Source organism: Phoenix dactylifera, chromosome 16 (assembly GCF_009389715.1).
Source record: "Phoenix dactylifera cultivar Barhee BC4 chromosome 16, palm_55x_up_171113_PBpolish2nd_filt_p, whole genome shotgun sequence".
NCBI lineage: Eukaryota > Viridiplantae > Streptophyta > Magnoliopsida > Arecales > Arecaceae > Phoenix > Phoenix dactylifera.
The window spans coordinates 8,947,478-8,975,468 of record NC_052407.1 but is presented as its reverse complement, the minus strand read 5'-3'; the positions used below and the strand labels follow the sequence as shown (position 1 = coordinate 8,975,468).

Below are 27,991 nucleotides of genomic sequence, written 5' to 3'. Positions count from 1 at the left end.
GTTTCTCGAGGAGTCTAGTGAGGATTTGTTCCTTCTTTGCTGGCTTTATTAGTGTGTATATTGCAGATGCCTCATGGCTTGGTCATCAGTGGATATACTCTATAGTCTTTTTTAGAGGAATGATGTCCTTGAAATAATCAATCATTCTATTCTATATGACAGTGCTAATATCCACATCATCCGACATGGGAACCTTGATCTTAGCTATCATTATAGCTTGGTATAAAATTTAGGTAGAGTTAAACAAAAGAGAACTTTAGGCTACAAATGTCGAACATATAATCCATGGATGTGTGGGCAAAAAGATGGTGCTTGGGTTTATCATTTTGGAAAACTGAAGACATCTTTAAGTAAAGATTTGCAGTTTCAAAGTTTTGGTATGTTCGGCCTATTGTCCTCAAAGTTATGAATGCTTTTGATATTTCAATTAAAACTAAACAGTTATGACATGCATTCGCTTATCTAAAGTTCAAGGCATCAAATTGAGATTGTCTCTTGATCTTTTGGGTCGACCTTGCTCATGGGTCACAAATTTAACTTGATGAAACATTTTGCCGGACTTGCTCAAACCAAGTAAGATCCTGTAGGTCTTGGTTGTATTTTGCGAAGTAAATTATAGTTAACAAATGTTGCAAATTAGAGTTCACACACACATATTTCGTATTAAAAGTAAATAGTCCCATTATTTTGGCATGCATGTACATTATATTCCTTTAAAATGAGGCATAACCACTTGTAAAATGGTTTGCCAGTTTAAGAACAAATTATAATTTAAAATGATTGACCAGTAAGAGAAACCATAACCATAAAATTTAAGCCTTATCTTTACAATTCAAGATCAATTTTACGAATCATCCTTTGCTAATTATCCTATTAGAACTACATATGATGTCATTATTTGTCCATTCAAATTGTTTTCCATAGCCATTTTTTTTGTTGGTTTGCCCTCCTTCTTCTTGTACACGAGTCTGAGCTCCTATCCTTACCATAGCCTCCTCAAATCTTCCTTGCACATTTTATGTCCTATTGTTGTCGACTACTTAGAAAATTTGACATTTTTATGCTTTAATCTATTGTACTCATCGCTTAATCTATTCACTCTAGGTTTACCATAGGATCACCTTATCATTATTTTTTGTATGAGATTCATGATTCATTGATTTGTGCTTTGGCCTTCTATAACACCCAAAATTTCAGGACTTACAGTGAAGAGGTATCACACTATTTCTTAACAAACAATTTACTGATCACCTGTCAGGCAATAAAAGATGGAGGTTTCTTACTAGGTTCATTCCCAATTTTCTATGCAACATGAATGTGGCAGAATTTATTGGCTTTTGCTTAACTATAGTTGAGGTTTGTATTGCTAATATGGGCTTAAGTTGTCTTCCATTTTCTTCCTATATTTTAGAACATACTTAGCTGCTAGAATTAAACAGGAGATATGAAAAATTACATGAAGTATCGATGCAAAGGTTTTTCTTGCAAAAGGAGCTATAGGAATTGGGTGAGGAAGTGGGCCAAGACATTATTTTTGTTTGAAGCAAAGTTGCAAGGAATGAGACGGTGCTAGTGGCTTTAAACATATATAAATATCTTTTTTAGGTGAGTAGTGAATGAAGAGTTATAAACTATGGATGATGTGATAAGTGAGAATTTAAAGAAATAGAATACTTAAATGCTTTTCATACTTTTTAGGTTTTCTCATACTCAAAGATATTTTTTAGCAATTTTTGTTTTAAGAAATACTCTTCCATGAGATTTAAAACCTCAAGGATGAATTTCTTCAAATTGGATTTAGGATTAACCTTGATTGATATCATGGATATTCAAGGATTTTTTCCCCCTCTGTCACAGTCACGAGATCGTGCTATGAAAGACAAGTCAAAGTTCTCTTGTTTTTTGCTAACCATACCATAACATGGTCCAATTTTTTTATCATTGATAGTTTGATACCATATTCTGCCCTCTTGTTTATACGTGGTGCAAACTGTTGCTTGAAAACAAGAGAGGACTTGGGCGATTATGAGACCATGATTATTCTAATCAATCATGGTAATCAAGATGGATTGGATTCTTTGATTTAGGGAAGACATTAGAAATTATGATGGGTCATGTGCAGCGTTTTAGTAGGCTTAGAACTATGCATTATCATACAATGTTTTTCTTTTCTTATGATTTTTTTTTTGCTTACTAAGTTTCTATGGTATAGGTGGAGAAGCCCTGTATATCTGGCACCAATAGCATCTGATCTGGTTTTTGATTATGGTAATGAATCCAACTAGGGAAGATAAACAATGCTAGCACATCACAAGACCAAAGTGAATGTATCAGTCATACGCAACAACTGGCGTTGGCATACATAGTTTCTTGGACATTATTTTATGACTAGTTCTTTATAGAACTTTTGTTATGGAGTTTTAATTTACAAACTCTGATTGAAGTTCTAGTTTTATTAGGAGTTGAATGGTAGTTCCATTAGGTCAAGGACAAGCAACATTCAAAAAATAATATCACCGAAAATAGTTTTTGATGCATATAACGTCAAGAAAAAAATTATTTAAATAGCTTATTGAATGAGCTTTCATAGGAGTTAAGTATCTTGCAAATCAAATGTCGGACATAGAAATATTTTGACTTATTTAACAGCTGTCAAATCTGCTGATATTACCTTTATATAGTAGGCAGGATGCTTTTGATTGATTCTTGGCCTGTTTTTGAATTTTGTAATTTTTAAGGAGCTCTAAAACCTTTAAGAGCAAGGAATGTTGAACCGGCCTGTGCCAAACTGGTCCGGTCTCTGACTGAGTCGGTTCGGCCACAGAAAACGGTTCCAAACCGGACCGGTTTTGTCTAATTCGGCTAGGACTCGATGTGAACCGGCACTGAGTCTGGTTCGATTTGTGGCGTGGCATTTAATGCCACGGCGTGTTGTGGCTTTTTGGCCACTACACACGTCTTTTTGGCTAGTTCAGTACCGGTACCAGACCTGGATGCCGACCGGTACCAGACCTGGATGCCGACCGGTACCGGTTCGACGATCCTTGTTCAAGAGTCTTCGAGCATGGAGGCTCCAAAGCCTATACCTCTTCTACTCTTTTGGTGAATGAATACAAATTTTGCTTGAGGTGCTCTCCTAAGTGTTCTTCTTGGTATTTCAACCTTGTTGTCACATTCATGTCTCTGTGCTACCCTGGATGCTGCTCCAAGGTTCTTTATTTGGTGTTTGAGATAGGTCCTTTGCAGCACCGATTGTTGGATGGGGATGGAGCATTTTGAGATTGATAGTCATGATAAATGTGGTAAAAGTCCATCCAAATAAACTAAATTGAATGGAAGTTGATATTGGTGAGGGAGGGGTAGTTGCTAAGATCGAATGGAAGTTGCTAGAGAGGGAGTTGACACCAATATAAAGGGATTGGAGGGAGGAGATGCTGCTGATCTTCGGGGTGATGGACCCGGTGAGGTTGGGGAGGAGTGGGTGGATGGAGGGATTGGTGATGAGGGAACAATTGGAATGGACAGCAAGGCTGTGGTTGGGGGAAGGGAGGGATGAAGGCCACTATAAGATGTGTCAAATATAGGGGTGGGTTGGAAGTGTTCCACGAGGAGAGCTGGAGGTTCTCCAACAGGGCGGGTTGTTGGAGTGTCAGCCAAATCTTCTCCAATAGGAGGATGTGTTGACTCCAAGGACAAGGTCAAGAGGGAGGAGAAGAGAGAGCAAGTAGAGAAGAGAAGCCATTAGAGAGAGAGTAGTGAGGAGAAGAGAAGAGTATGGAATGAAAAGGTGGGAAAAGGAAGGAGATGGGCCTTTTTTATGCAAGATGAATGGTGGACATGGATGTTAGGGTTTCTTTTACTTTTTAGTTCATTTGGCTGTAGGGGCTGCCCATGAGATTTTTTGCTCCATTTATCATGAACACTGATTTCAAAGCACCTTGGACCCATTTGAAGGTTGATGCTGCATTGTACCATCAAATGGTCTAATAAGCAGCCGACCTATCTCAAGTCCTTCTGTCCAATGCAATGTTGGGAGAACTTGATGTGAATATTGATGTGACATTGTTATGATCATGAGAAGCTTAAGAAAAGCCAGTGCATCTCTATTTTGAGAACCCATATTGATTTCTTAGCTTCAACTTTCTTTTTCATCCATTTACTTCATTTAACTCAGAATGTTCATGCCATTTGGGGTAAGCAAGGCCTTTCTGGTCCCACTGCTTCATTTTCCACTTTTAGTTTAATTTGAGCAACTGTTCCACTTGCTATGATATGGTAATCCCACATTGGCTTGGTTGCATGTTAGGATGTCATGCAGCTGTTTATCAAAGATTTACTAGCATAGTTGTCAACTACCTTTGGCTACACTAGTTAGTGGATCGTGGACCTAGACTATTGTTGCTACCCTAGTTGGTGGCCTGTGGACCTAGACTATTGTTGAGATATCCTTCTAGGCCCTTGGGTGATTGCCGAAGCAATTGGCTTCATATAAAATCACAACCATATTTTTCAATATTCAGCTATTTAATTTTGTGTTCTTGGTTTTTGTTTTCTTTGGTCAAATAACATTATAACATGCTGTAAGCATTTGCATGGACATAAACAATTTAAAACACTTTCATGATATATCATAATTTGTGAAATTTCTACCAAACTCAGAAGTAAGGAATGCGGAACTGTTCGGAACCGCCCGGTTTGGGGCATACTGAGCTGTGCCGATGGCGAACCGGGACAGTTTTGGCATTCAAAACGGTAAACTAGAAGGTGGGAGGAGAGGGAGAAGGAAGGGAGAGGAAGAGAGAGAAAGAGGAGGAGGAAGGGAGAGGGAGGGTTGCCGGAGGGGTCCCAAAGGTCCATGGGTTTCGCCCTCCGGACCCCTATTTCATTAGTTGTGACCCTTTTTTTATTTTAAAAATTTTAAGTGAAAACACAACCAAAATACTTATTAATAGTAAGAACGATAAATAAAAGTGAAAACAACACCACCTACAACAAAATATAGCATCATTCATTTGTAGTTCATATATATATTACTTTAACCTCTGATCATTCATGAACAAATTTAAAAATCCATGAATAAGCCTAGGATAATGAAGGAGTTCTTGTACAATTTGTTTTACTTGAGTAATTTTAAAAGTCTTTCGGTTGGGGAAAAAGACGAATAATCGAAGAGATTTTCTGTGATCCAAAGAATACTGTTACTATGTGGGTTAGTGGAAGCTGTGAATTGGTTGTTATAAAAGTATCCCTCTCTGTCCCCCTCACCTCTCTGTTTGATGTCAACAACCTTTTTCTCTTTGTTCATTGTACAAGGGCAATAGTCTAATGAAGTAATTTTATATTTGGAGGGAATAGGTTCTTTTCTCGCTCTTGTCCATGAAATGCACATGCAACAATCTACATCAGCTCATCTGCACCATTTTTACACCTAGGTGCTTGGAATCGAGAATATATTTGTGCATTTGCACAGAAAATTTGCAGGTCAATATGTTTGCTGTCCTATATTTTTCTTTTCAGCACCTATCTTTTTCTTTTTTTGAGAAATTGTATCATCTTATGCCTGTGCATTTAATTGTTTTCTTATTCGCATTTAATGGTTCACAAGCAAAAATACTTTTACTGGAAACATGTAAGTACTCCTTTACTCCTATGACTTGTTTTTCTTAAATCTTCAGCCGTAGTTAAAGGAGAATATAACTTGTATTATTTCCTGCATGGGTTTAATTCATGCTGGTCTATGCCATACAGTATATATTATGCTCATAAGATACGGGCAGGACATGGGGCACGTTGCTTTGTAATGCATGTATTCTTGTTCTGTATGGTGTTGATTGGCACATGATCATGTTACAATACAACCTGATGTTATACTGTGCTGATCTGCGATTGGCACAAGCGTAGTGCCTTCTTACATGACAATTTGTTTCCTTGTTTTTTTATGTTGAACATCTTAATGCATAGCAGCCTTAGGGAACAATCTATTGAACAGTCTTTGAGGGTAGCATCTGGTTGCAAAATAAACATTCAGGGGGTAAGGGAAAGTTATCCGGGTACTATAGAAGGGATTGACTTATTCCACGGGATAAGGTTTGTCGGCATTTGATTGGAGGAGTAAGTGCAGGGAATAAGGGACATTTAATGTGCATTGGATTTTATGATTATTCAGATTTTATCACAAGGACAATATTGCTCTCACCTTTTCTTGTATTTAGAGAGTGGATAGGGGCAACAGAGCAAATTGAGGTATAATATGGTAATCGGGCGAAATAGGTTTCCGTCCAATTTCGCGGAATAAGCCTTTCCAAGCCCAAGGCTGGAATTGGCTTATGACATAAGTGGAGGGATAACCCCTGGGATGTCATAAGTGGGGAATAAGCCTCTTGTGCCAGCACCAAATCATGGCATAATAAACTGCGTTACCTATACGCTTGTCTCCAACACCTAGAATTTGTGTCGGATATGTATCCGAGTCGGATATATATCAAACACTTGGGTCAAGGTTTGTTGTACCGGTTGTTATCTGTGCATACAAACTGTATCATACTGTATGGGTACCGAACCGATATGCAGTATGGGGGGCGTCCTAACACTCGGTACATTGAACCGGCCATACCAACATTATAATAGGATAGTGTTGGTATGAAGTCCGGTACTGAGATGGCGAACATTTCTTGGATAGTTATCAAGATTTATTAATTGCAGTTTTTAGAAGTTTGTAGAGAGTTGACTGCTCTATCAATGAGTTGACCCTCCATAATAATTTTTAAAATGAGGTTTTGTTCTTTCAGAGATTGGTTAACAATGTACATATTAAAATGACTGGGCAAATTGTCATTTTCCTAAAAGTGTTTAAAAGACCGTAAGAAATAATATCTTTTATTATCTTTTACATGGCACCAATTATAGTTTAGTCATGATTGATTTTTTTTTCTATGCATCCCTGTATCTCCTTTTTCTCCTCTTACTGAATCAGACACTTGGACACATGTCCAAATCCAATTCTTGTGTTTATGTCCATGCAACACTAAGAATAAGTGGGGAAGTGGAGGATTCCCCCACTTATGAAACTTGAATCTTAATAGCAACACTAAGAATAAGTGGGGAAGTGGAGGGATTCCCCCACTTATGAAACTTGAATCTTAATAGGTTGTTTAATTTAAACCTAATTATGATCCAGATATGTAGAAAATATATGAAATCTGAATGCAACATACATAAAATCAAGACTTAAAGTGCCAGCCATGCTGGTTTGTGCCTCTTGGAGGCATATCATGTTAGGTTTGGACCTGCATGTGACATGATTGCATGCCAATACACTTCAAGCACTTGCATGACATATCATGTAACATTCCATTGCTCATCCCACACAGCATGACACAGCATTGTTAATAGTGCCAGATTGGCATGGCATTTATCATGCCAATATTTGATCACCATCGCTCACATGTGTCACTTAGAACCTTGTAAGAAACCAAGTATGAAACAATGTTTGAAATACCAAGTTGTCCGGGGCGAGTTGCTCAATATTTGCCATACCGAGGCCTCCTTGATATAAGCTCGAGCGATTTTGGGGTGGATCAAGGTCAATTTGCCTTGAAGCAACCTTCGTTTGCTCTCAAATTGAGTATACAATTACTACTGAGAAAGTGGGTCAACGGGTGATTCTCTCTTTTTTCCGACCATTTGAAGATGGAAATGAGAGGAAGAGGGGACAAGTTGCTATAGGGATTTTGATCTTGAATTGAACCATCCTTTAGCTATCTAGCTAGGTAATTTCCTTTCCTATGCCTTTTCAAACTTCATCAATAATCTAACTAATTCATGACTACTTAGTGAAATTAAAGGGGAACTCCATGAAATTGAGATTAAACCTTTTTTGATCATTGTATTCATGTAGTAAATCATGAATCTAATACCAGAGTTAACAATTTTTGGCAATTTGGGTTGATCCCCAAAATTCTATGCCAAACGTTTGTGTACATTCAAAAATAATCCGAGCAATTGGTTTTTGTTCACTTTGATTTTCTGATAAGTTGTCAAGAAGGGGCCCAACTATGATTTTGCTAGGTTATTTTTGTGGCTAGATTTTTTTATTAAAAAAAATTCTTGAAAATTTTTTAGAATGAATTTTTCAACTTCTGGAAAAAAGGTAGTGTATTTGCATCAGTGATATACTCAAGCTACCAAAATTTGATCCAAAATCGGTGCGATATGGACATGCCAGAGTTCTACCTAAACCGGGACTGGAAATTATTATGAAGTTCAAATCAATCTGGCGAAAACACTTGTTTGAGTTGGAATTTTTATATATAATGTGCACATGGGACCAATTCACAGAAGCCCTTAACAAAAAATAATGTCTTTGGAATTATTTTGATTTTTTAAAAAATTATTTCTTATATCAAATACTTATAATAATATTTTAGATTTTAGTATATTGAAAGTATAGCTATGCTGTTAGATAACTAAACACTATTTTCTATGATAGGTGTTGCATTTTTTGTTTTTTTATTAACTAAAGTGTTGTTAGATCACCAAGAAAAGAGAGGATAAATTGATTTACTGAATGAAATAAGCTGAATGCTCAAAGGAAGGGCATGCAGCAAACTTGCACTTTACGTCATGCTATAAAATTTTTGGAAAATAAAAATCGATAAAATCTATGGTTAAGTAAGCTAGTGCCTTGTTCATGATCCTTGATGATAGTGGTGATTGTTTGCTTGATTTTGGGTTGCAGATGTTACTATCATTAGCTGATATTATATATACATTCTTTCTTTGTTTACTTGCATTTCAATTGATAATTAATGGATAATTCCAAAAGAAAGAAGAATGAAAAACAGTATGAAAGAGAAGACGAAAGAAAGTAGACTGATCTTAGACTGGTTTGCATAATTAACCTCGTGAGCTTTCAGAACCTATTTCACACCTACATGCATGTTAAAGAAGAGAGAAACATCTTATTGTGTTTCCTGAAAGCATATGCAAATATTAGAAAATACAGGGGAACAAGTCCAACATATTGATGCATGGTTGCTTCTTCTGCAAGTTAGCCCCTTTTTGAAAACAATCCCCTTCTATTTTTTTTTGGCTAATTAAACTCCAGACCTCTGATTAATTACAAAATGTTTCAAACTGGAAGGTACTAAGCAAAGAATTCCTTGAAGAAAAAGCTGAAATAAGTGAAGACCAGAACTTGACCTCAGGTCCTCCACATCAAAGCATGTGGTCATCAAGATCTATGCAAGATTTCTATTGTTGATGTACTACTTCAAGTGCAAACTTTGACCCCATCATGATTTCCATCAAACTTGGTGTAGCTCAGGACTGAACTGGAGTTCACTTAGAACTTAGAAGTGGCAATTTTGGGCTTTTGTTTCATCGAAAGTGCAGGCAAAAATTCTAACCCGGTTTCTAAGTCTCTCCACTTTGTGAAAATTAAGAGTGAGGTTTTAAGCAGGCTGTACCTATTTCCAGCCATTTTGATATGGTCAACCTTATCCAACTTCACCCATCTTGGTCGGACTCGACCTCATTGGTGCTATAGCTGATTCTACCTGATCCAATCAGACTGTAGCTGACACAACTGGACAAAAATTAACCCATTAGTTCCAAGCAGATCAAACTGAACCCAGTCTTGTTAGCATTCCGATTTGTGTTGTAACCTGAGGAGGAAAAAATAAAGAACCCTAATTTGCTGGAGCTGTACTTCTAATGACTTTGACTGAAACAAACAAGATCAATGGAACCGAAGGCTTGCAAAATGGCAATTTGTCAAACTATAGCTTTGCTGCTTCCTGTTCTGAAGAAATCTCTCTCTCTCTCTCTCAACTGTAACACTAAAGCAGCATTCAGTTATTAATACTTAATGTGGAATAAATTCTGATCTGAAGACCAGTAGCAATGTTGGAATGCCAAAATACTTATGAATACTATTCTCAAAATTCCCAGCTAATGGAATTATAAGGTGAGCATCTTATGGCCTTGTAACTACTTTATTTTTCTTCTTCATACTTAACTATTTATTATTTTCCTAGATGTTATTGAATTAGCAGTGAATCTGCCTAGTGCTTATCGTTAAATAGATCTCACTTTGTGTGTTTGTAGGTTCATACTTCAAATTTGCCTTGGAATGCAACTTGTATCTTCTGAAATTAAGTTGGAAAAGTTTCACCTGTTGACATTAGGGATCACTTTGTCGTTTACTTGCTGTCTTCTAAGTCAATTTCCCTGCCAACATGAAGCGTCCTCTAAGCCAACATGATATATATCAAGGTTTGCTATACGAGTTAGTACTGGTGCGTATCGACCATACCATGTGGTATCGGTACTAAATCGGTATGCGGTACAGAGGGCATACTGATACTCGGTACGCCGAACCGGCCTCTGTACTGGGCATATCGACAATGTAATAGGATGGTACCAATACGGGGTTCTGTACTGAGACAATGAACTTTGGATATAGTTATAGGCAATTAAAAAAATTCCATAGTTGGCTTCGATCCCATAACCTCAGACCAATTAAAATTTTATGCAATAGATTCCTTGGATATAGTACAAGCAGCTAATAAATGACAATATTGTCAACTTTAGGTCTTTATCAGTAAGTTTTTATTTTAAACCTGTGGCCTGTATTAATTTGAGTTGCACTTAATTGCTTTCTATATTTTGGTTAAGGTAATTAAAAAGAAATCCAAAGGACTTCCTAATATTAGCTTGAGTAAAAACAAAAAGCTGAACGTGAAGCAATTTTAATATAGATACAAGATACATATTCCCACTTCCTGTAATATGCTATTTGGATTTGTCTTCATGACTTCAAAGCAATTAAAGTATATTCTGCACAGTATGTTAGATATATTACTAACGATTTTAAGAATGCTGACATCATACTTTGAAGTCCTTATCAGATGTTCCTGCAGTCTATATTAATATCACAATCATCTTATAACTTTAAATACTTTGTGGAAAGCATTTGAAAAAAAAAGATTGTTTTGATTCGTCTTGTACATAAAACATATCGTAATCTAAGACCATATGTTCATTCTTCAAACTAGATGTAGTTTTGTCACCAAATTTTTAAATCTAATTTCTACCTCACATTGGTAGAGAAAAGCAGTTATTATTTGTACAAGTTGGCTACTCATTATTGTTAAGAAGATCTTATTTTGATTATTGGCATAAAACTTGCTTATTGATTGAATTGGGTGTAACATTATAGATATTAGGCATCATAAAATGAACCAAATTTAATAGTTAAACATGTTACATTTGCATACACATGCCTTGCAGGTGCCAGTCATTTAATGTATAGAAATCCACAAATGTGAATACATCTACCTTCAGACCAAACAAGAAAACAAGCAGAACGAAGATGCTTAACATGCAACAGATTTCTTTAAACAAAAAGTTTCAGAAAGAAATTATTTGATTTCAACAAAATATAATTCTCCATGAATGAAAATGTACAGATTTACAAGACAACTACTTATTAAAATCTTTGAAGGGCTTTCACCAATAAAGGAAAAGTTAAGAATGAAGCTTGCAAGGGGCGGGAAATCTAAATTGCTAACCGTCTCTCCCTATACAAAATGAGAATCATCTAGAGAAAAACAGGTGCATTGCTCTCTTTCACTCTAATGCCCTAGAGCCCCAAGAGATCCTAGTACTTACTTTAGTAGACAATGTCTAGTAAAAAGAAATCAAAATATCTTTCCAAGATACTCATACAAACAAGAAGTCCTTGAGAGTACCCTTACAGGTCCATACTGCAATAAAGAGAATGGCTTGATAAAGAATAACCACGGGAAAGCAAGCAATGAACTAAAATGTGAAGTACTATCTGCTGTGCATATTAGTCTTTATTGCTAATTAGCTTATTAAGTTTTGTATTTTGTCTGACAACCTTGCAGGTGACATCATATTGTGTAATGATGGAATAAGTCTTGCTGTTATGTTGTGGGCCTTACTGGTGACATCATGTTTGACAGCAACACATCCTGATTTTTTTCGTGAATAAAACTACATTCCGAATTTTCTTCGTGGATCATATGGATATTGCTTCTCCTGTCGGGGACAGTGACCATAACATTAATGATTTATGCCCTGAACAAAACTCTAGGCATCAGGAGCAAGGGCTTAAATCTGATGGTATGGAAAATGATTCTGCAGAAGTTGGGTGTGCAGACCGTGATCATGTTGATTCTGAAAAATTGACTACCCTAGCAGAGCATGACAAAAGCATCAAATCAGAATCTGAAAAAGCAGATATGAAGCATGGTGCGAAAAAGAACTTGAAAAAATCGTTACAGAAGGGAAAGAAGGCTTCTAAAAGTTTGAGAGGCAAAAAATATTTCTTAAGATCTTCACTGGATGGTGTCAGAGTTCTACGATCAATGTCAAAGGGGAAAAGCAAGACTGCTGCTGAGTCTGCAACTCCCCCTATAAATCCAACAACAAAAATAAGAAAAAAGAGGAGAAAAGTGAAGGGAGCTTCAAATGATGAATTTTCAGGAACTAGGAAACGTGTAAGGTACCTGTTGACACGAATAAACTACGAGCAAAGTTTGATTGATGCATATTCTAGTGAAGGATGGAAAGGTCAAAGGTTTGTTCTTTGTAATATCCTATTTTGAATGGTTAATTTTCTACCTTTTTTGCATTGTTTTTTTGCTATTATACCTCCGACTAATATATGTGAAGCTTTTTGCTGAATATACATTTAATCCTTGATCCTTGTTTTGGCTGTATAAAATAACGCTTTTGAGAAGTTATATATTTCATCCATCTTGTCGTGAAACTAAAATACTTGTTTCAAGCAAGGTTTGCCGGATCGGTACTAGGGCTCGTATCGGCTGGTGAATGGTGTGGTACGGTACGTGTCCTTACTGCCCCGTGCCGGGGCATACCGAAATAGGGGAGGAGAGGGAGCAAGGGAGGGGGAGAAGGAGAGGAGGAGATTGGCGGTGGAATCTTTGTCGACAGAGATGTAGAGAGTAGTGGAACCGGTCGGCGTCGGATCCCTTTTGAGAGAGATAGAGAGACGACTTACTTGACGACATCAAAGAGGGGAGAGAGGCATGGACGACATCGAAGAGGGGAGAGAGACATTGGTAGATGAAGAGGGGGGAGAGCACGAGCGAGAGAGTCGAACTTTCGAACCCTTTGTGGAAGGGGGTGGGGAGGGTTTTGTAAAGGAACCGATCCGAATGGTTGAACCGTTCTGGGTTGGTGTTGGTTTGATTTAGTATGGGCAGAACCACCTAGTTTGGATCGGTTCAGCATTTCATGGTGGTTTCAAGAAGAAATGCTCAAGAAACATCAACAAAATGTGTTGGTAAATTTAGAGAGACAAGTACTACCAAAATTGTTGATACAAGGAGGTGGAGACATGTAGGTAACATTTGCAGAGTTGAAGTCTCTAATGGGCTGTTTGGTTGCTAGTGAGTTTGACTAAAAGAAATGTCCATAAAACATGATTCTTCGTAATAAAGATTATACAGAAGTATGGGGAGACCTGTTTTTTTCATAAAGCTCAATTTTAAGGCTTTAAATCTTGTCAATTTTCGCAAAACATGTTTTGTGGAAACCAACCAAACAATTGTTTTGGTGAAACTCATTCATTTGGAGTGTTTATATAGCCATTTTAACAAAACTTATCAGCCAAATAGCCTAATGTGTTTGTATGCCTGTAATTGGGTGTAAGTGGACCACAACTGCAACAGATGGCTCTTTTATAGTGTTTGGATTGCTATAACTAGACTAATATCCTATAAGTGAAACTGTATTTGGCGACCCTTTTACAGTATTATGTTTTATGGCCAAATTGGCCATAAGACAAGCTGATGCATTTGGAAAAAGCTTTACAGACATCTTTATGATAGGTCTAAGTCCAATATGGACAATAGTTAGTGGGGACATAATTAATACTACTTTAATCAAGGTTTGCCGTACTGTACCGTACCGGGTGTGCCGTACCATACTGGGTGTACCGTACCGATGTCAATTTGTACGCAGTCTCGTACATACCAACACTCGGTACGCCTCGCTGTCTCGTACCATACTACATACCGGTACTGTAATAGGATGATATCGGTGCAAAATTCGATATCGAGACTTTAATAGTATGATTAAATACAATTGTAGTTCTTATTTACAGGTAAATAAACATGAGATTTTGTTTTATTCTAACTACAAAACTATTGAAATAAATATTGGCAATGTAGTTGCAAATGCAACAACTACAACCTCATGCGATCCCAACTACATGCACGTCAAGTTGCAGATGTCTAAGTTCTACTTTATTGGAGACCTTGGTTCAAGCCCTACCTAAACCAACAAAAGAATGTGGAGTTATAACTTTTAACAATTTTTATTGTTTTTGTAGTATTAGTTGATGTTACTTGGAGTACTATTATCTTGACATGTTTTATTTTTAATTTTGGGGCTATTTGGAGTCCTGTAAGTGGAGCCGCATGCAGCACAAGTTGCAAATGCGGGCCAACTTGCTTGTTTGGATGCACGCGACTCGAATTATACAGTAAATTGAGTCGCTAATTGGGCCGCAACTCAAGATTATCTTATGGTAGGGCTACTTGCGGTCAAAATGGCTGCAGGACGAGTTATCAACCTCTTAAGTAGGTATCTTAACTACAAAACACTCTCCTCTTCCTTCTTCCCTTCCCCTCTCCTCCCCCTCTCAAGTCCCTCCTCACCACTGCTCGTGATGTTGTCACTGGCCCTTATCACCTCTGGGAGGCCCACGGTAGCCTCCTCTGCCTTGGGCTTCATTGCGGCACCCTTCTCCACTGTAGCTCACCTTCCTCTTCCTCCACCGCCCACCTCCTCCGTCCCTCTCCTTCACCTTGTCCACCCTCATCAAGGCCTCTACTGGCAACTGTTTCCATCTCATGGGTGCCTAGGTCCATGTCCGAGCCCTCACCACTGGTACCTTCAACGCCGATCTCTTCTTGAAAAACACCTTATCTCCATGTATGTCGAGTTCTCCGACTTGCCATCCACTTGCAAAGTATTTGATGGAATGTCTGTCCGAGATGTCCTCCTTTTTCCCAAACTCTCCTCTGAACACAAAAAAGTGAGCTTCCTTGTAAAGTCAACTGCTGCAATTTGAGTTGCAATGCGACCTGGATTGCAGTGCAACTTCAATGACAAGTTTCCAAACAGCTCCTTTGCTTGTCTTTTTCTTTTCTGAATTTAAATATTACTAAGGGAGAACAAATTTTGATTTACATTCAGAGCCCTTTCGGGCATCTTTTAATCATGTTTCATCATTACGTACATTACTTCCTATGCGTCTGTTATGATGCTATTAAATAATTGTTCATTTTTTTTTAAAAAATGTATAAGTTCTGTGCGGATTTGCAGCTTGGAAAAGATCAGGCCTGAGAAGGAACTTGAACGAGCCAAGTCTGAAATTTTACGCTGCAAATTGAAAATCCGTGACTTATTTCGGTGTCTAGACTCCTTGCTTTCTGAGGGCAGGCTTCTGAAATCTTTATTTGATTCTGATGGACAAATTTGCAGTGAGGATGTATGTGAACTCATTTGACCTAATCAAAGTATACGCTCTTTCATAATGCCCTGTCTTCCTCTATGGTGTTTGTGTCTACTTTTGATAAACATTTGTCCATCGTATTGCAGATATTTTGTGCCAAATGTGGTTCGAAAGACGTATCAGTTGATAATGATATCATACTTTGTGATGGCACTTGTGACAGAGGGTTTCACCAGAAGTGTTTGAATCCCCCACTTCTGAGTGAAAACAGTAATATCTGAAACCTATATTTCTGTTGGTTTAACATTTTGAAATGATGATGATAGTTCTAATTTCTTGAATCGTGCTTAATTGCTCTCTCTCAGTTCCTCCTGGAGATGAAGGATGGTTGTGTCCTGCATGTGATTGCAAGGTAGATTGCATTGACTTGCTTAATGAATTTCAGGGAAGTGTTCTTTCAATCGGGGACTCATGGGAGGTAAGCATTAATGTGCAAATCATCAGTCATTTTCTTTGTATGGATGGCTTTTATATAGCTATACTGCATTATATTGACAGTTCATTCTGTGAGAGCTGTTGAGCGTATTCTGAATCGGGATTTCTTATTTTTTTTGCAGAAAGTTTTTCCCGAAGCTGCAAATAGTGACAGGCTATATGATTTATCCAATCTCCCATCAGATGATTCGGAGGATGACAACTATGATCCTGATGTCCCTCAAGTTGATACAGAAGATCATATGGAGGAATCTAGTTCTGAAGAGGTTCATGAAGAACAATCAAGTTCTGAAGAATCATATTTTACCTACTCATCTGAATATTCAGGGCCTTCAAAGAAGAACAAGCATAATGATGATATTGGATTATCCTCTGATGATTCAGAAGATGATGATTATGACCCTGAGGGTCCAGATCCTGATAAGGAAATCCAGAAGGAAGGTTCAAGTTCGGATGAATCAGACTTCACATCTGATTCCGATGACTTCTGTGCTGAGCTTAACAAGATTGGAGGTACTGATGAAGTTTCAGCATATTCATCACCAAATCTCAGGCCACTAGATCCTTCTGGTGAAAGAGAATGTGTGAGCGATAGAAACAAAAATGCCACAAATTCTGAGCTACCTTCCATGTTGGAGCGAGATGTAAGCCAAAAGAATGCCTTACCTATGTCAGGAAAAAGGCAACGTGAGCGTTTAGATTACAAGAAGCTATATGATGTAAGTTTCCCTTCCCTCAGGTACAGACACATATGCATGTTTATACATGTATATGTAATTATATAGATGTGTCTCCATGCATGCATTCGTTTGTGCATCTATCTATGTAAAATATATATATATATATATATATATATATATATATATATATATATAATATATGAGGTTTTGGTTCAAGTGAATAACACCATACTTATTGTGCATATCATGTGCGGGGGTTTTAGGGATATTGCTATTCTGGTCTTTTATATCATACATTTTAATAATTACACAGATATGCACAATGACAAATTTATGAGATGTGGTTGTTGTCAATAATTTATATTCATAATGTTTAGAATTCTCCTAATTTTGGTTAATAGTGGGTGTTCTTCTTCCAGATTATTCCTTCCTTTGGTTTGCGTCTGTCAACAGAATTAAATCCTTCCTCTCAAATTTGACCGAGTAGGTTTGTTCATACAAAGCAAAAAAAGCCAAAGTTGATCTCGAAGTTGCTATATAGAAGAGAATCTCCTTTCTGCCAGATCAACGCAACATAGCTTTAAAGGCCGAGACATGAAGCCACCGTCAGTTGTAATTTTCAAGGCTATATGCCATATCACATTTGTTATGTTACAAGATAAATGCTATATTGGTGTATGATGATAGAAGATATAGAAAAAGCATCCTATGATGTTTATAACCGTTCTTGAAAATTGATTAGTTATGGTGATAATAAACTGTATATAAGAGACATAGTGAACTGAGGTTCTATTACATCTCTTGAGGAGTACAATGTTTCTCAAAGTCCGACTTTTAGTGTATCATCTAGCGTTGGACTACATAGGCTTTTCTGCATTCAATTAGCTAAGCATATCTAACTTCTTTCTTGACTTTTTTCTGGACTTATCCTAGTTGATGCTTATTCAAATTTTGTCGTTCAATGATTCTACCTGTCTGCTTTCTGAGAATGGGGCCTGAAGTTGGTTGGAATTTAGTCCCTCTTTTATATATTTATCCAAATGTATGTATTTATGTTATATTTTTTAGCATGATATCTCTTGAAAAGAACTTATTAGTGGACAGCTATAAATTGAGGTGAACTATGCAAAGACATATTTATATTTATTCTGTTTTTCTTCTTTTTAGATATTCATTTCCCACCTAGCTCTTGGATGTGACTTAATAATTGGTTCTTTATTCACTCTGCTTCTATATAATTCCGCACATATTTCTATAATAATGGGTTTTATGTTATCCTGTTGTTACACTTTCTAGATGGCTGACTCAACTTTAATTTTATTATGGATATTGTCTAGCATGTCTAGTACTTCACTCTCTTTACTTGTGTATGTCTTATCTTGAATTTTATAGGAGACTTATGGTGAGGCATCTTCTGATTCAAGTGATGATGAAGACTGGTCTGATGAGAGTGCACTGAAAAAGGGAAAGAAAAATGACCATGTAGAAGAGACTGATGTATTGCCAAAGGCAATATCTCAATCTATCGAGAATTACAGAAGCTCTGGGAGGGCCAAGAGAAAGACTACAGTAGAACACATGGTAACAAAGTCAGATTTAGTTCAAAAGCAAGTTCTACTGGCAGTGAATGAAGATACTCCCAAAAAAGCACATCAACAAAGGCTGCAATCTACTTCTCTGCATCACACACAAAAGCATGATGACCCTCGGGAGCCGGATTCTAAGGGAAACGAGGCAACTACTTCTGTTCAAAGGCGTTTTGGTCCGGTAGTCACTCAGGTATTGGAATTTTAATTTTTATGTTTATTTTGATGAATCCTTTTATTATATGATAGATGGGTGGGGGATAGGCTGGCTTTTCTGTTCTTGGTAGCTTTTCCTTGGATAGCTCATGTTCTGCGGATTTCTTTTGTCTGTTACAGTATCTAAGCATACCAAGCTGTTGCAAGTTGCGTGTTCTAGAAGCTTGATTGTTTACTCTTCCTTTCATCTACAACCTAATCTATGATGAAGTTACTAGTCAAATTTCTGCTTTTGGAATTCTGCAGCTGTCTATATGTACATATATATTGGTAAACATCTTGAATATCTGTAAGTTTACATGGTTGTCAGACCTTTTTGTTCTGGTGCCGGTAGAATCCATGCAATGACTATATGATTATTCCTAGCAGAACAATGTATATTTTACCATCCGTGCAGAGAAATGCTTTAATTGAGAATGCTGTGGAAGTACCATCCTATAGTGAATAGCTGCTTGGTAGGAGCTTGATGCCATTCCATGCTTTGTGGAATTCTACTGCTACTTCTTGAATACAATAGCTTTGCAAGGCTGTCCTATGAGTTCCAATGCCAATAGAATCCTCTAATACCTTTTTAGATTATTGGTAGCAGAACGATGCACTTTTTATCTTCTTTCAGGGAAATGCTTTAGTTGATAATGCTGTTGAAGGACCATCCTCTAGTGAATGACTGTTTGGTAAGAGTTCAAACTACATTCCATGATAAGTCTCACAATGGGGGATTTGTTGAATTAATAAATTGTATATTGTTAGTATGCCAACATTTGTCTGATTGAAAGGGTCTGTAGTCAATGTGCTACACAACAGGGGGTAGCCCTTCCCCAGATACCCCAAACCCTAGTAAGCCGAGATTCGATACTAGGTCTTTTGATACAACTACCAAAGACTTTACCAGCTTGCTAAGCCTTTACCTTCATAGTATACTAACATTGTTTGATCACATGGTATTAATATTTTGTGAGTTTTATTTATGAAACACATTTATGGATATATGCTTGTCTGTACTTGACCATTTTAACAGCATAACTGACTGGAGGTCGATGATTTTCTATAGTAGATTACTTGTACTCTGTAGCAAAGTTAACCTTTCACGTTACTATGAACCTAAAATTTGCCGAGTGATTTCAATGTTTGAAATTTCTTTCTCAAATGAGTACACGAGGCATCTCTGCCTCAAATAGTTCAAACCCTACACGTATGGAATTTGGGATGCTAGAATGCCTCCTGTGGTTTGTACATATCCAGAGTTTGTTTCAGTTGTAAATGTGGGGCTTGCATTTGATTGAAATGCAGGATTTGTGTTCTATTATTGACTTGTTATGTTATCCCAGTGGGGTCTTTTTGGAAGTCTAATCCTGCTAATTATGCAGTCATCAAAGGGGCTTTTGGTACTTGGGGGGAGATCAATGTTCCACTTTCCTTTCTCAGATTACAAGGGAATTGTTGCCCAAGGTGACAAGCCAGGAGGGGGGGGGGGTGAATTGGTTTCTCTAAAATTTTTACTTCCTTAATTGAGTTAATTGATGAGTGAGTGAAGTTAAAACAATACACAATGCAAACACACAAGAAGTATAGTGGTTCGGTGCTCTCCTAAGCACCTACGTCTACTCCCCAAGCGACCCCTTGGGAATTCACTATAATCCCGCGGATTACAGTTGGATTGTTTTCCGGGCTCACAATCCAAAAACCTTTACACTTTGGTTTTCCAGGATCACCAAAAACCTATGTTGGTTTTACGGGCTCGCCAACGAACCTTTGGTTTTATGGGTTCACCAACAAACCTACACCGTTGGTTTTACGGGCTCACCAACAAACCTTTACCGTTGGTTTTACGGGCTCACCAACAAACCTTTACAAGGTGATTAAGAAGAAGAAAAAGGTTAAAACTCCTAGATGAGCAAATATAACAATTATGAGCTACAAAGAAGAGTTTAGAATATAGTTATCGCTTTGATGAGACTTCTCTCTTCTTTGCCAAGATTGCTTTACTCTTCAAGGATTGATGGAGCTCTTAATGTCTCTTAAAATCTGCTCAATCACTTTCTTTTGACTCTTTGAGTGAAGCACTTGGATGAAGAAAATGAGGGCTCGTCTTTCTTGTGTGAGCTTTGATATTTTGATATTTTGCAAAAGGATGTTTTCTCTGATGAATAGTGTCACTTTAAATAGTTTTCCACATCCATTGGACTCTCCCCATTGGTTAGATTTCAAAAACTAGCCGTTACTTACTGTTGGGAGGACAAAAAGTACTTTTGCAGAACTAGCCGTTATGCTTCTGCCCGTGCTGGGGTCGACCCAAACTTTCCTAGGGTCGACTCAAACCACTGTTCATCAGACTTGGGGTCGACTCAACTTTCACGAGGGTCGACCCAACTTTCACTGGGGTCGACTCCTGCTACATTGGGGTCGACCCTCTCAGGAAATACAGAACCTTATATTTCAGCCGTTTTTTACTGGGGTCGACTCAATATTTTTTGGGGTCGACTCAAGGTACAGTAGGGTCGACTCAAATTCCATTAGGGTCGACCCTCTCAGAAATTCCAAAGACACAGTTTTGAACGACACAGCCTTGGGGTCGACTCATGTTCAGTTGGGGTCGACTCATGTTCAGTTGGGGTCGACTCCATTGGGGTCGACTCGAGCATTGCTGGGGTCGACTCAATCTGGGGTCGACTCAAGAAAGGTTGGGGTCGACCCTCTCAGTAAATTTCAGAGACTTGTTTTCTTGAGGCTTGAAGATGGGGTCGACTCAAGCAAGCTTGGGGTCGACTCAACTACTGTTCATCCGTGCCATTTTTGTAGAAGTGTGCCTGATGGTTTCACGATGTGCCAGGGTCGACTCCACCAATCTTGGGGTCGACTCATTCCACACTTTGCTGCAACTTAAGGTTAGATTCATCCATACAATCAATGAAATATACTTCAAGCAATTTTGAATGTATGCCATGGTAGTGCTACATACTCTTAACAATGAAAATTACTATTGTCCCCTTAATAGTACGTTTAACTTGAAACTTTGTTGAATTAGAATTTAGAATTCACTATCCCTTTTCCATCGCAAATTTTATCTCATTATTAATCATTGAAATACATCTTGATCTTATTCTTTTATTGTACCGAGAGTGACGAACTCAATAATGATGCATCATGTTAACTTGTAGTATTTAATTAGATATTCCCTCAATGGTTGTGGTAATCATCAAAATACCACTATCATCCTCAATCTTCTTCTTTTTGATGATTACAAAATATTGAGTATGAGCATATTGATGCTTATCATAAAATTAGTTTTAGAGGAGCTAAAGTTGCCGAATTTTAGCTTTTCAAATTTGAGAGCGAAGTCTCCCCTTTTTCATTCAAATATTGCCAATTTGAACTTTTGATTTTCTCCCCCTTTCTTTTATATTTGGTTAAAGATGAAATTTTAAAAATTTGAGATAAAGCAAGAGTTTCAGGTTATGTATCGAGGTATGAGAGGTATGTGCCAAATTCTGAAATTTGATTGAAAGAGTTTAGATTTTAACATTTTCATTGTTACATATCGCTCCCCCTTAAGTGTATATTATCTCCTATTATAATTTTCAAACTTGTTTGTCAACTTATTGCAATTTCTTTCTTTCCTTCTTCCCCTTTTTGTTATCATTAGTAAATAATAAACAATCATGTTTCATTGATCAAAATGGAACATTGTAGTACATTAACGCCAAAAACATACAATGTTCTTCAATCAAAGTGGAAAGTACATGAACAAAGCAAAATACATATGAGAGCTAGATAAATTCTAGGCACTAATCATAATGCTAACATCAGCCTAGAGGGTATCTAAGGGCTGTGATCTAGTCCTCATCCTCCTAGTATAAGTGGCGATGGGAGGTCGAGCCTGATGGGACTGAGTCCGGCGTGGACCTCGCTGAGCTGGATGACTCTGTGCCGGAACCTCCGACTCAGCTGCTCGGGGCACAGATGGACCATGAGCCTCTCTCTCTCCGTAATGCTTCCACCTCCTCTCTGAGGTCGCTAATCTTAGCAGTCATAATGTCCATCCTGCTCGTCAATCCATCAGAGAGAGTCCTCACCTGAGCTGACACAAGCTCAGTCATCCTGCTCTAAAAATTCTCTGTGCACCCTGTGGGTACGGATGACGATGGGCCAGCCTCTGAAGGTGCCGTAGGATGATCCTCAGGTACCTCAGCCTCAGGGATAAGGTCTCCAACCTCTGCTGCATCACCCTCCTGTGTATGTATCCCTGCTCCTGCACGCACCCACTATCCGTTCACCTTCTCATAACCCATACGAACTAGGGACCGTGCAGTATAAGTGTCAGTAAATAATAGATGCCTGGAGATCTCTCCCTCCACAGATATATCATGCTGTCGGAAGACCAGGGTGAGTATCATACCATAGGGCAAGGAAACTCTTGACTTACATATAGCCTCTCTCATCTGCCTGATCATCATAACTGGGAGGTTCAGGGGAATGCCCTGAATAACGTGCTCCATAATGACCAAATCTCTCTCAGATATATAATCAAATCTTCCACTTTTCGAAAACAGAATCCGACCTATGAAGTTGTGCAACAACCTCATCTCAGCTGATATGGAGCTCGCTATCACATTCTCAGAATAGTCAAAATCATCGTTCTCAAAGATCAACTGTAGAGCTCTCAACTTGTTTTCCGACCTTTCTGGAGTTGCACCTTCGCAGGGGAGATGAAGCAACTCACTCAAACTTTCTTCCGAAATCCTAACCCGTACACCTCGAACTTCAGACACAAGCCCTCCCATTCCAACTTTTAGGAAGACATAGAACTCACGAACCAAGCCCGGGTAGGTCACTAAATCTAGGAAGCAAAGATACTCCCATCCTTGCCTTCGGATCCACTCCCCCAAACGGAACCCTTCTTGATCCAAAAATTTGGAGTGGATCCTTCTCCCCGTGGTCACCGGTCTCCCCGCATATTTAGCAAGTTGAACTGAGGAGGAAGGAGGTGGAGGAGGCTCAACACGTGTCTCACCTTGTGGGAGAACTGCAGAGGAATCTCTAGCATTACTATCGACACGGGTTGTGCGTGAGACTCTTTCGGATCTCAGCAACGGCTCGCTTGGGTTCCATTTTCACCAAATCCTTCCTTAGGTCTTGATCTAACGGTGTAGAGAAGCAATCTAGCACTGTTTGGAGATGATTGGAAGGGATTGGAAAGTGGAAAATAGGGTTTTAGGAAGAGGACGATGAAACATTGCCCTAGAATAGCTCACGGGTCCCTCTTTAAAAAGCAGGGTCCTGCCGTTGGGTCGACCCCAGATTTTTCTTGGGTCGACTCAACGTGGGGTCGACCCCATTCTGGCTTGGGTCGGCCTCAGTTCAGAAAGTTTTCTTTCTCTTCCTTTCTTTTTAAAAATTCTTCCTTTCCTCCAATCCTTACAAATTCTTTATGGGACAATGATACATGAGTAAGGAATCTATAGATGACTAGTTTGACTAATGTGTCATGAGTTTTTCGAAATGGGAGAGTATCATGAGACAACTTGTTCCTTTTGTCTTTCCTCAATCAAAAGGATCATGTATGCCTAATTCCCTCCTAAGCATGCAAAATCTATCTTCACTTAAAGGTTTTGTGAATATGTCAGCTAATTGGTTCTCAGTACATACATGCTCAATACATATGTTCCCATTTTGCACATGATCTCTAATGAAATGATATCTTATTTCAATGTGTTTGGCTTTAGAGTGCTGAACCGGATTTTTAGTAAGGTTAATGGCACTAGTGTTATCACACTTTATAGGAATGTTGTCTAGTTTAATTCTATAGTCCTCTAGTTGTTGCTTGAGCCATAGTACTTGAGCACAGCAACTCCCGGCAGCTATATATTCGGCCTCAGCCGTTGACAATGCTACCGAATTCTGCTTTTTGCTAAACCATGATACTAAGTTATTTCCTAAAAATTGACATGTTCCACTAGTGCTCTTCCTATCTAATTTGCAACCAGCAAAATCTGCATCAGAATATGCAAGTAGCTATCTAGATAGGAGTCTCTAGAGTACCATAAACCTATGTTTGTGGTTGCTCTCAAATATCTAAGGATTCTTTTGACAGCACTTAGATGTGACTCCTTAGGATCTGATTGGTATCTAGCACATATTCCCACACTAAACACTATGTCTGGCCTACTAGCAGTAAGGTAAAGCAAAGATCCAATTAAACCTCTATAAAGCTTTATATCTATACTTTTTTCTTTTTCATCTTTGTCTAGCTTACTAGTGGGATTCATTGGGGTGCCTATTTCCTTGTGATTTTCATTCCCAAACTTTTTTAATATTTTCTTTGTGTACTTAGTTTGATGAATAAAGATACCTTCCTTAGTTTGCTTGATTTGTAATCCGAGAAAGAAATTTAGTTCTCCCATCATGCTCATCTCGAATTCTCCTTGAATTAATTTAGCAAACTCTTTGCAAGATTATCATTAGTGGCACCAAAGATTATGTCATCTACGTATATTTGTACTATTAGTAGATTTTTGTCTTTTCTTTTGAGAAAAAGTGTTTTATCTACATGTCCTCTTCTAAAATCATTATTCAGTAGAAATTTGCTTAGTCGATCATACCAAGCCATAGGTGCTTGTTTCAATCCATATAATGCTTTATGTAATCTAAACACATGATTTGGCAATTCATGATTTTCAAAACCAGGAGGTTGCTCTACATATACTTTTTTCTCTATAAAACCGTTTAAGAAGGCACTTTTTACATCCATTTGATACAGTTTGAAATCCATGAAGCATGCAAAAGCTAGAAGTAACCTAATAGCTTCTAATCTGGCCACGGGGGCAAATGTTTCCTCAAAATCTATCCCTTCTTCTTGATTGTATCCCATCCCTTAGCTACAAGTCTAGCTTTATTTCTTATAACTACCCCATTTTCATCTAATTTATTTCTAAATATTCATTTTGTTCCAATTACAGAGTTATGCTTTGGTCTCTCAGTTAATGTCCATACATTACTTCTTTTGAATTGATTTAATTCTTCTTGCATAGCATTTATCCAATTTATGTCTTTTTCAGCTTCTTTCATAAGTCTTAGGTTCTAATTGTGAAACAAAAGCAAGATAGTCATTTAAATTTCTAAGAGAGGATCGAGTTCTTACCCCTTGAGATGGATCACCAATGATTAAGTCTTTAGGGTGTCCATGTGCATACCTCCATTCCTTTGGCAAGTCTTGAGATTGTGGTGGCACGCGATCATTTTCCTTTTCTTGATTTGGCACGTCATCAATATTCAATTTTTCAAAGTCAATAATTCCTGCATCATCATCAAAAGTATTTTCTCTCCTAGGAGACTCACTATCAAACTCATCAAAAATGATATTAATTGACTCTTCAACTACAAAAGTTCTTTTGTTGAATACTCTGTATGCCCTACTAGATGTAGAGTATCCTAAGAAGATATCTTCATCTGATTTGGCATCAAATTTACTTAGATCCTCCTTGTCATTGTTTAAAATGAAACATCTGCATCCAAATACTCTAAGATATTTAGCACTTGGTTTCTTATTCTTCCAAAGTTCATAAGGAGTTTTCTTGGTTATAGGTCGTATTAAAACCCGATTTAGAACATGGCAAACAATACTTATAGCTTCAGCCCAAAAGTACTTTGGAAGATTTGACTCGCACAACATTGTGCGTGCCATTTCTGCCAAGGTCCTATTTTTCCTTTCAACAACCCCATTTTGTTGAGGCGTTCTAGGTGCTGAAAATTAATGTGAGATACCATTTTCATTACAAAATTCTTCAAAGTGTTGATTTTCAAATTCAGTTCAATGATTACTTCGAATTGCTATCAAGGTGAGCTTCTTTTCAGTTATGATATTTTTATAATATTTCAAGAATGTTGAAAATGCTTCATTCTTATGTGCAAGAAATGAAATCAATGTATATCTTGACAAATCATCTACTATAACTAGTCCATACTTCTTCCCTTCTAGACTTGCGGTTCTAGTAGGTCCAAATAGATCCATGTGTATGAGTTCAAAAGGCCTAGTGGTTGATACTATATTCTTTGATTTGAAGGATGATTTTGTTTGCTTTCATAATGAGCATGGTCCACAGATTTTGTCCTTTTTAAAGATCAATTTCAGCACATCCTTTATCAAATTCTTCTTGACTAGTTTTGATATTAAGTCCATACTAGCATGTCCTAGTCTACGATGCCAAAGCCAACTTGTTTCATTTTTTCTTTCTTCATTAGTAATTAAATATAATCTATTTTTCTTGCCTAACTCATGAAGATCTACTATATAAATATTTCTTAGCCTTTGTCCTATAAGTACAATGCTATTATCTTTAGGATTTGTGATTATGCATACTGAAGCTTCAAATGTGAATTTAAGATCTTTATCACAAAATTGACTTATGCTAAGTAGGTTATGTTTCAGACCATTAACTAATAAAATATTTTCTATAAAGGTGGATGGAGTAATGCAAATTTTACCCTTTCGAATGATAAATCTTTTTCCATTGTCTCCATAGGTTACCACTCCACCCTTCTTTGATTCCAAGGTAACAAATTGTTCTACGTCACCTGTCATGTGTCTTGAACAGCCGCTATCTAGATACTATCGTTTATCCACCTTATTAGCTGCAAGACACCCCTGCAATCAAGATCAAGAACATGCTTTAGGTACCCAAACTATGTTGGGTCCTTTAGGGTTAGTACTTGATGTTCCTTTGGAACCCAAATTTTCTTGGATTTTAGCTTAAAATTATTACTCAATTTGTTGTAGCCAGACTTTCTATAATTACATTCATATGCTTTATGTCCTAATTTATTACAGCAATGACAAGTTATATTTTCATTTTTGGCTTTCACAAATATGTTCTTTAAGTATTTTTGTTTCGTATTTGTTTTATATCCTAAACCAGCTTTATCATATACAGCCTTTTGACTATCAAGAATCATATTTAATTTAGTTGAGCTAAGTGTAAACTTGTCCACTAAGGATTTGTATTTTTCAGCATCTTCTTTTATCTTGACATTTTCAACAATTTGTCTTTTGGTTTCATTGGTGAATCTCCTACTTAATGTTTCATAGTCATTAGATAGTTTTAGCTTTTCTTTGATAAGAGATTGATTTTCATCTTTTAGAACTTTATTTTTGTTGATTAATTTCTTGTGTTCTTCCATGAGTTCTAAAAATGCATCATGTAACTCTTCTACTGTAAAATTACATTCAAGTTCAGAATCTACCTCATCGTCATTGTCCATGTAGCAGATTTGGGCCGTCTCTTGTTGATCTTCCTCTTCCGAGCTTGACTCCTCACTTTCACTCCATTCAACCATGAAGTTCCTCTTCTTAAGTTTTCTTGCCATCCATTTCAATTCCGGACAATCTATCTTGAAATGTCCGGGCTTGTTACATTGATAGCAAATTGGTGTTTCCTTTTCCTTTTCTTTGTCCTTACCCTTTTTCTTGCTTGAGCTACCTTTGAGGAAGGGCTTCCTTTGATGAA

The 27,991-nt window shown here is 37.6% G+C and overlaps 1 protein-coding gene across 4 annotated transcripts in view; it reads left to right on the top strand.

Moving 5' to 3' along the window:
• The window catches only part of LOC103700823 (homeobox protein HOX1A), a 47,042-nt gene that overhangs the window by 953 nt on the left and 18,098 nt on the right, over window positions 1-27,991 (top strand). Inside the window, exons 2-8 of one of the 4 annotated variants that reach the window (XM_017841289.3) lie at window positions 5,356-5,481; window positions 11,913-12,607; window positions 15,385-15,550; window positions 15,661-15,784; window positions 15,880-15,992; window positions 16,132-16,728; window positions 18,082-18,468. In XM_017841289.3, the coding sequence (XP_017696778.2) occupies window positions 12,051-12,607; window positions 15,385-15,550; window positions 15,661-15,784; window positions 15,880-15,992; window positions 16,132-16,728; window positions 18,082-18,468 (1,944 nt within the window). In that variant the 5' untranslated portion in view covers window positions 5,356-5,481; window positions 11,913-12,050. Of the gene's footprint in view, window positions 1-5,355; window positions 5,482-11,912; window positions 12,608-15,384; window positions 15,579-15,660; window positions 15,785-15,879; window positions 15,993-16,131; window positions 16,729-18,081; window positions 18,469-18,611; window positions 19,884-27,991 lie in introns of those variants that run through there. The other 3 variants (XM_039114445.1, XM_008782701.3, XM_026802122.2) reach the window with 3 other exon arrangements.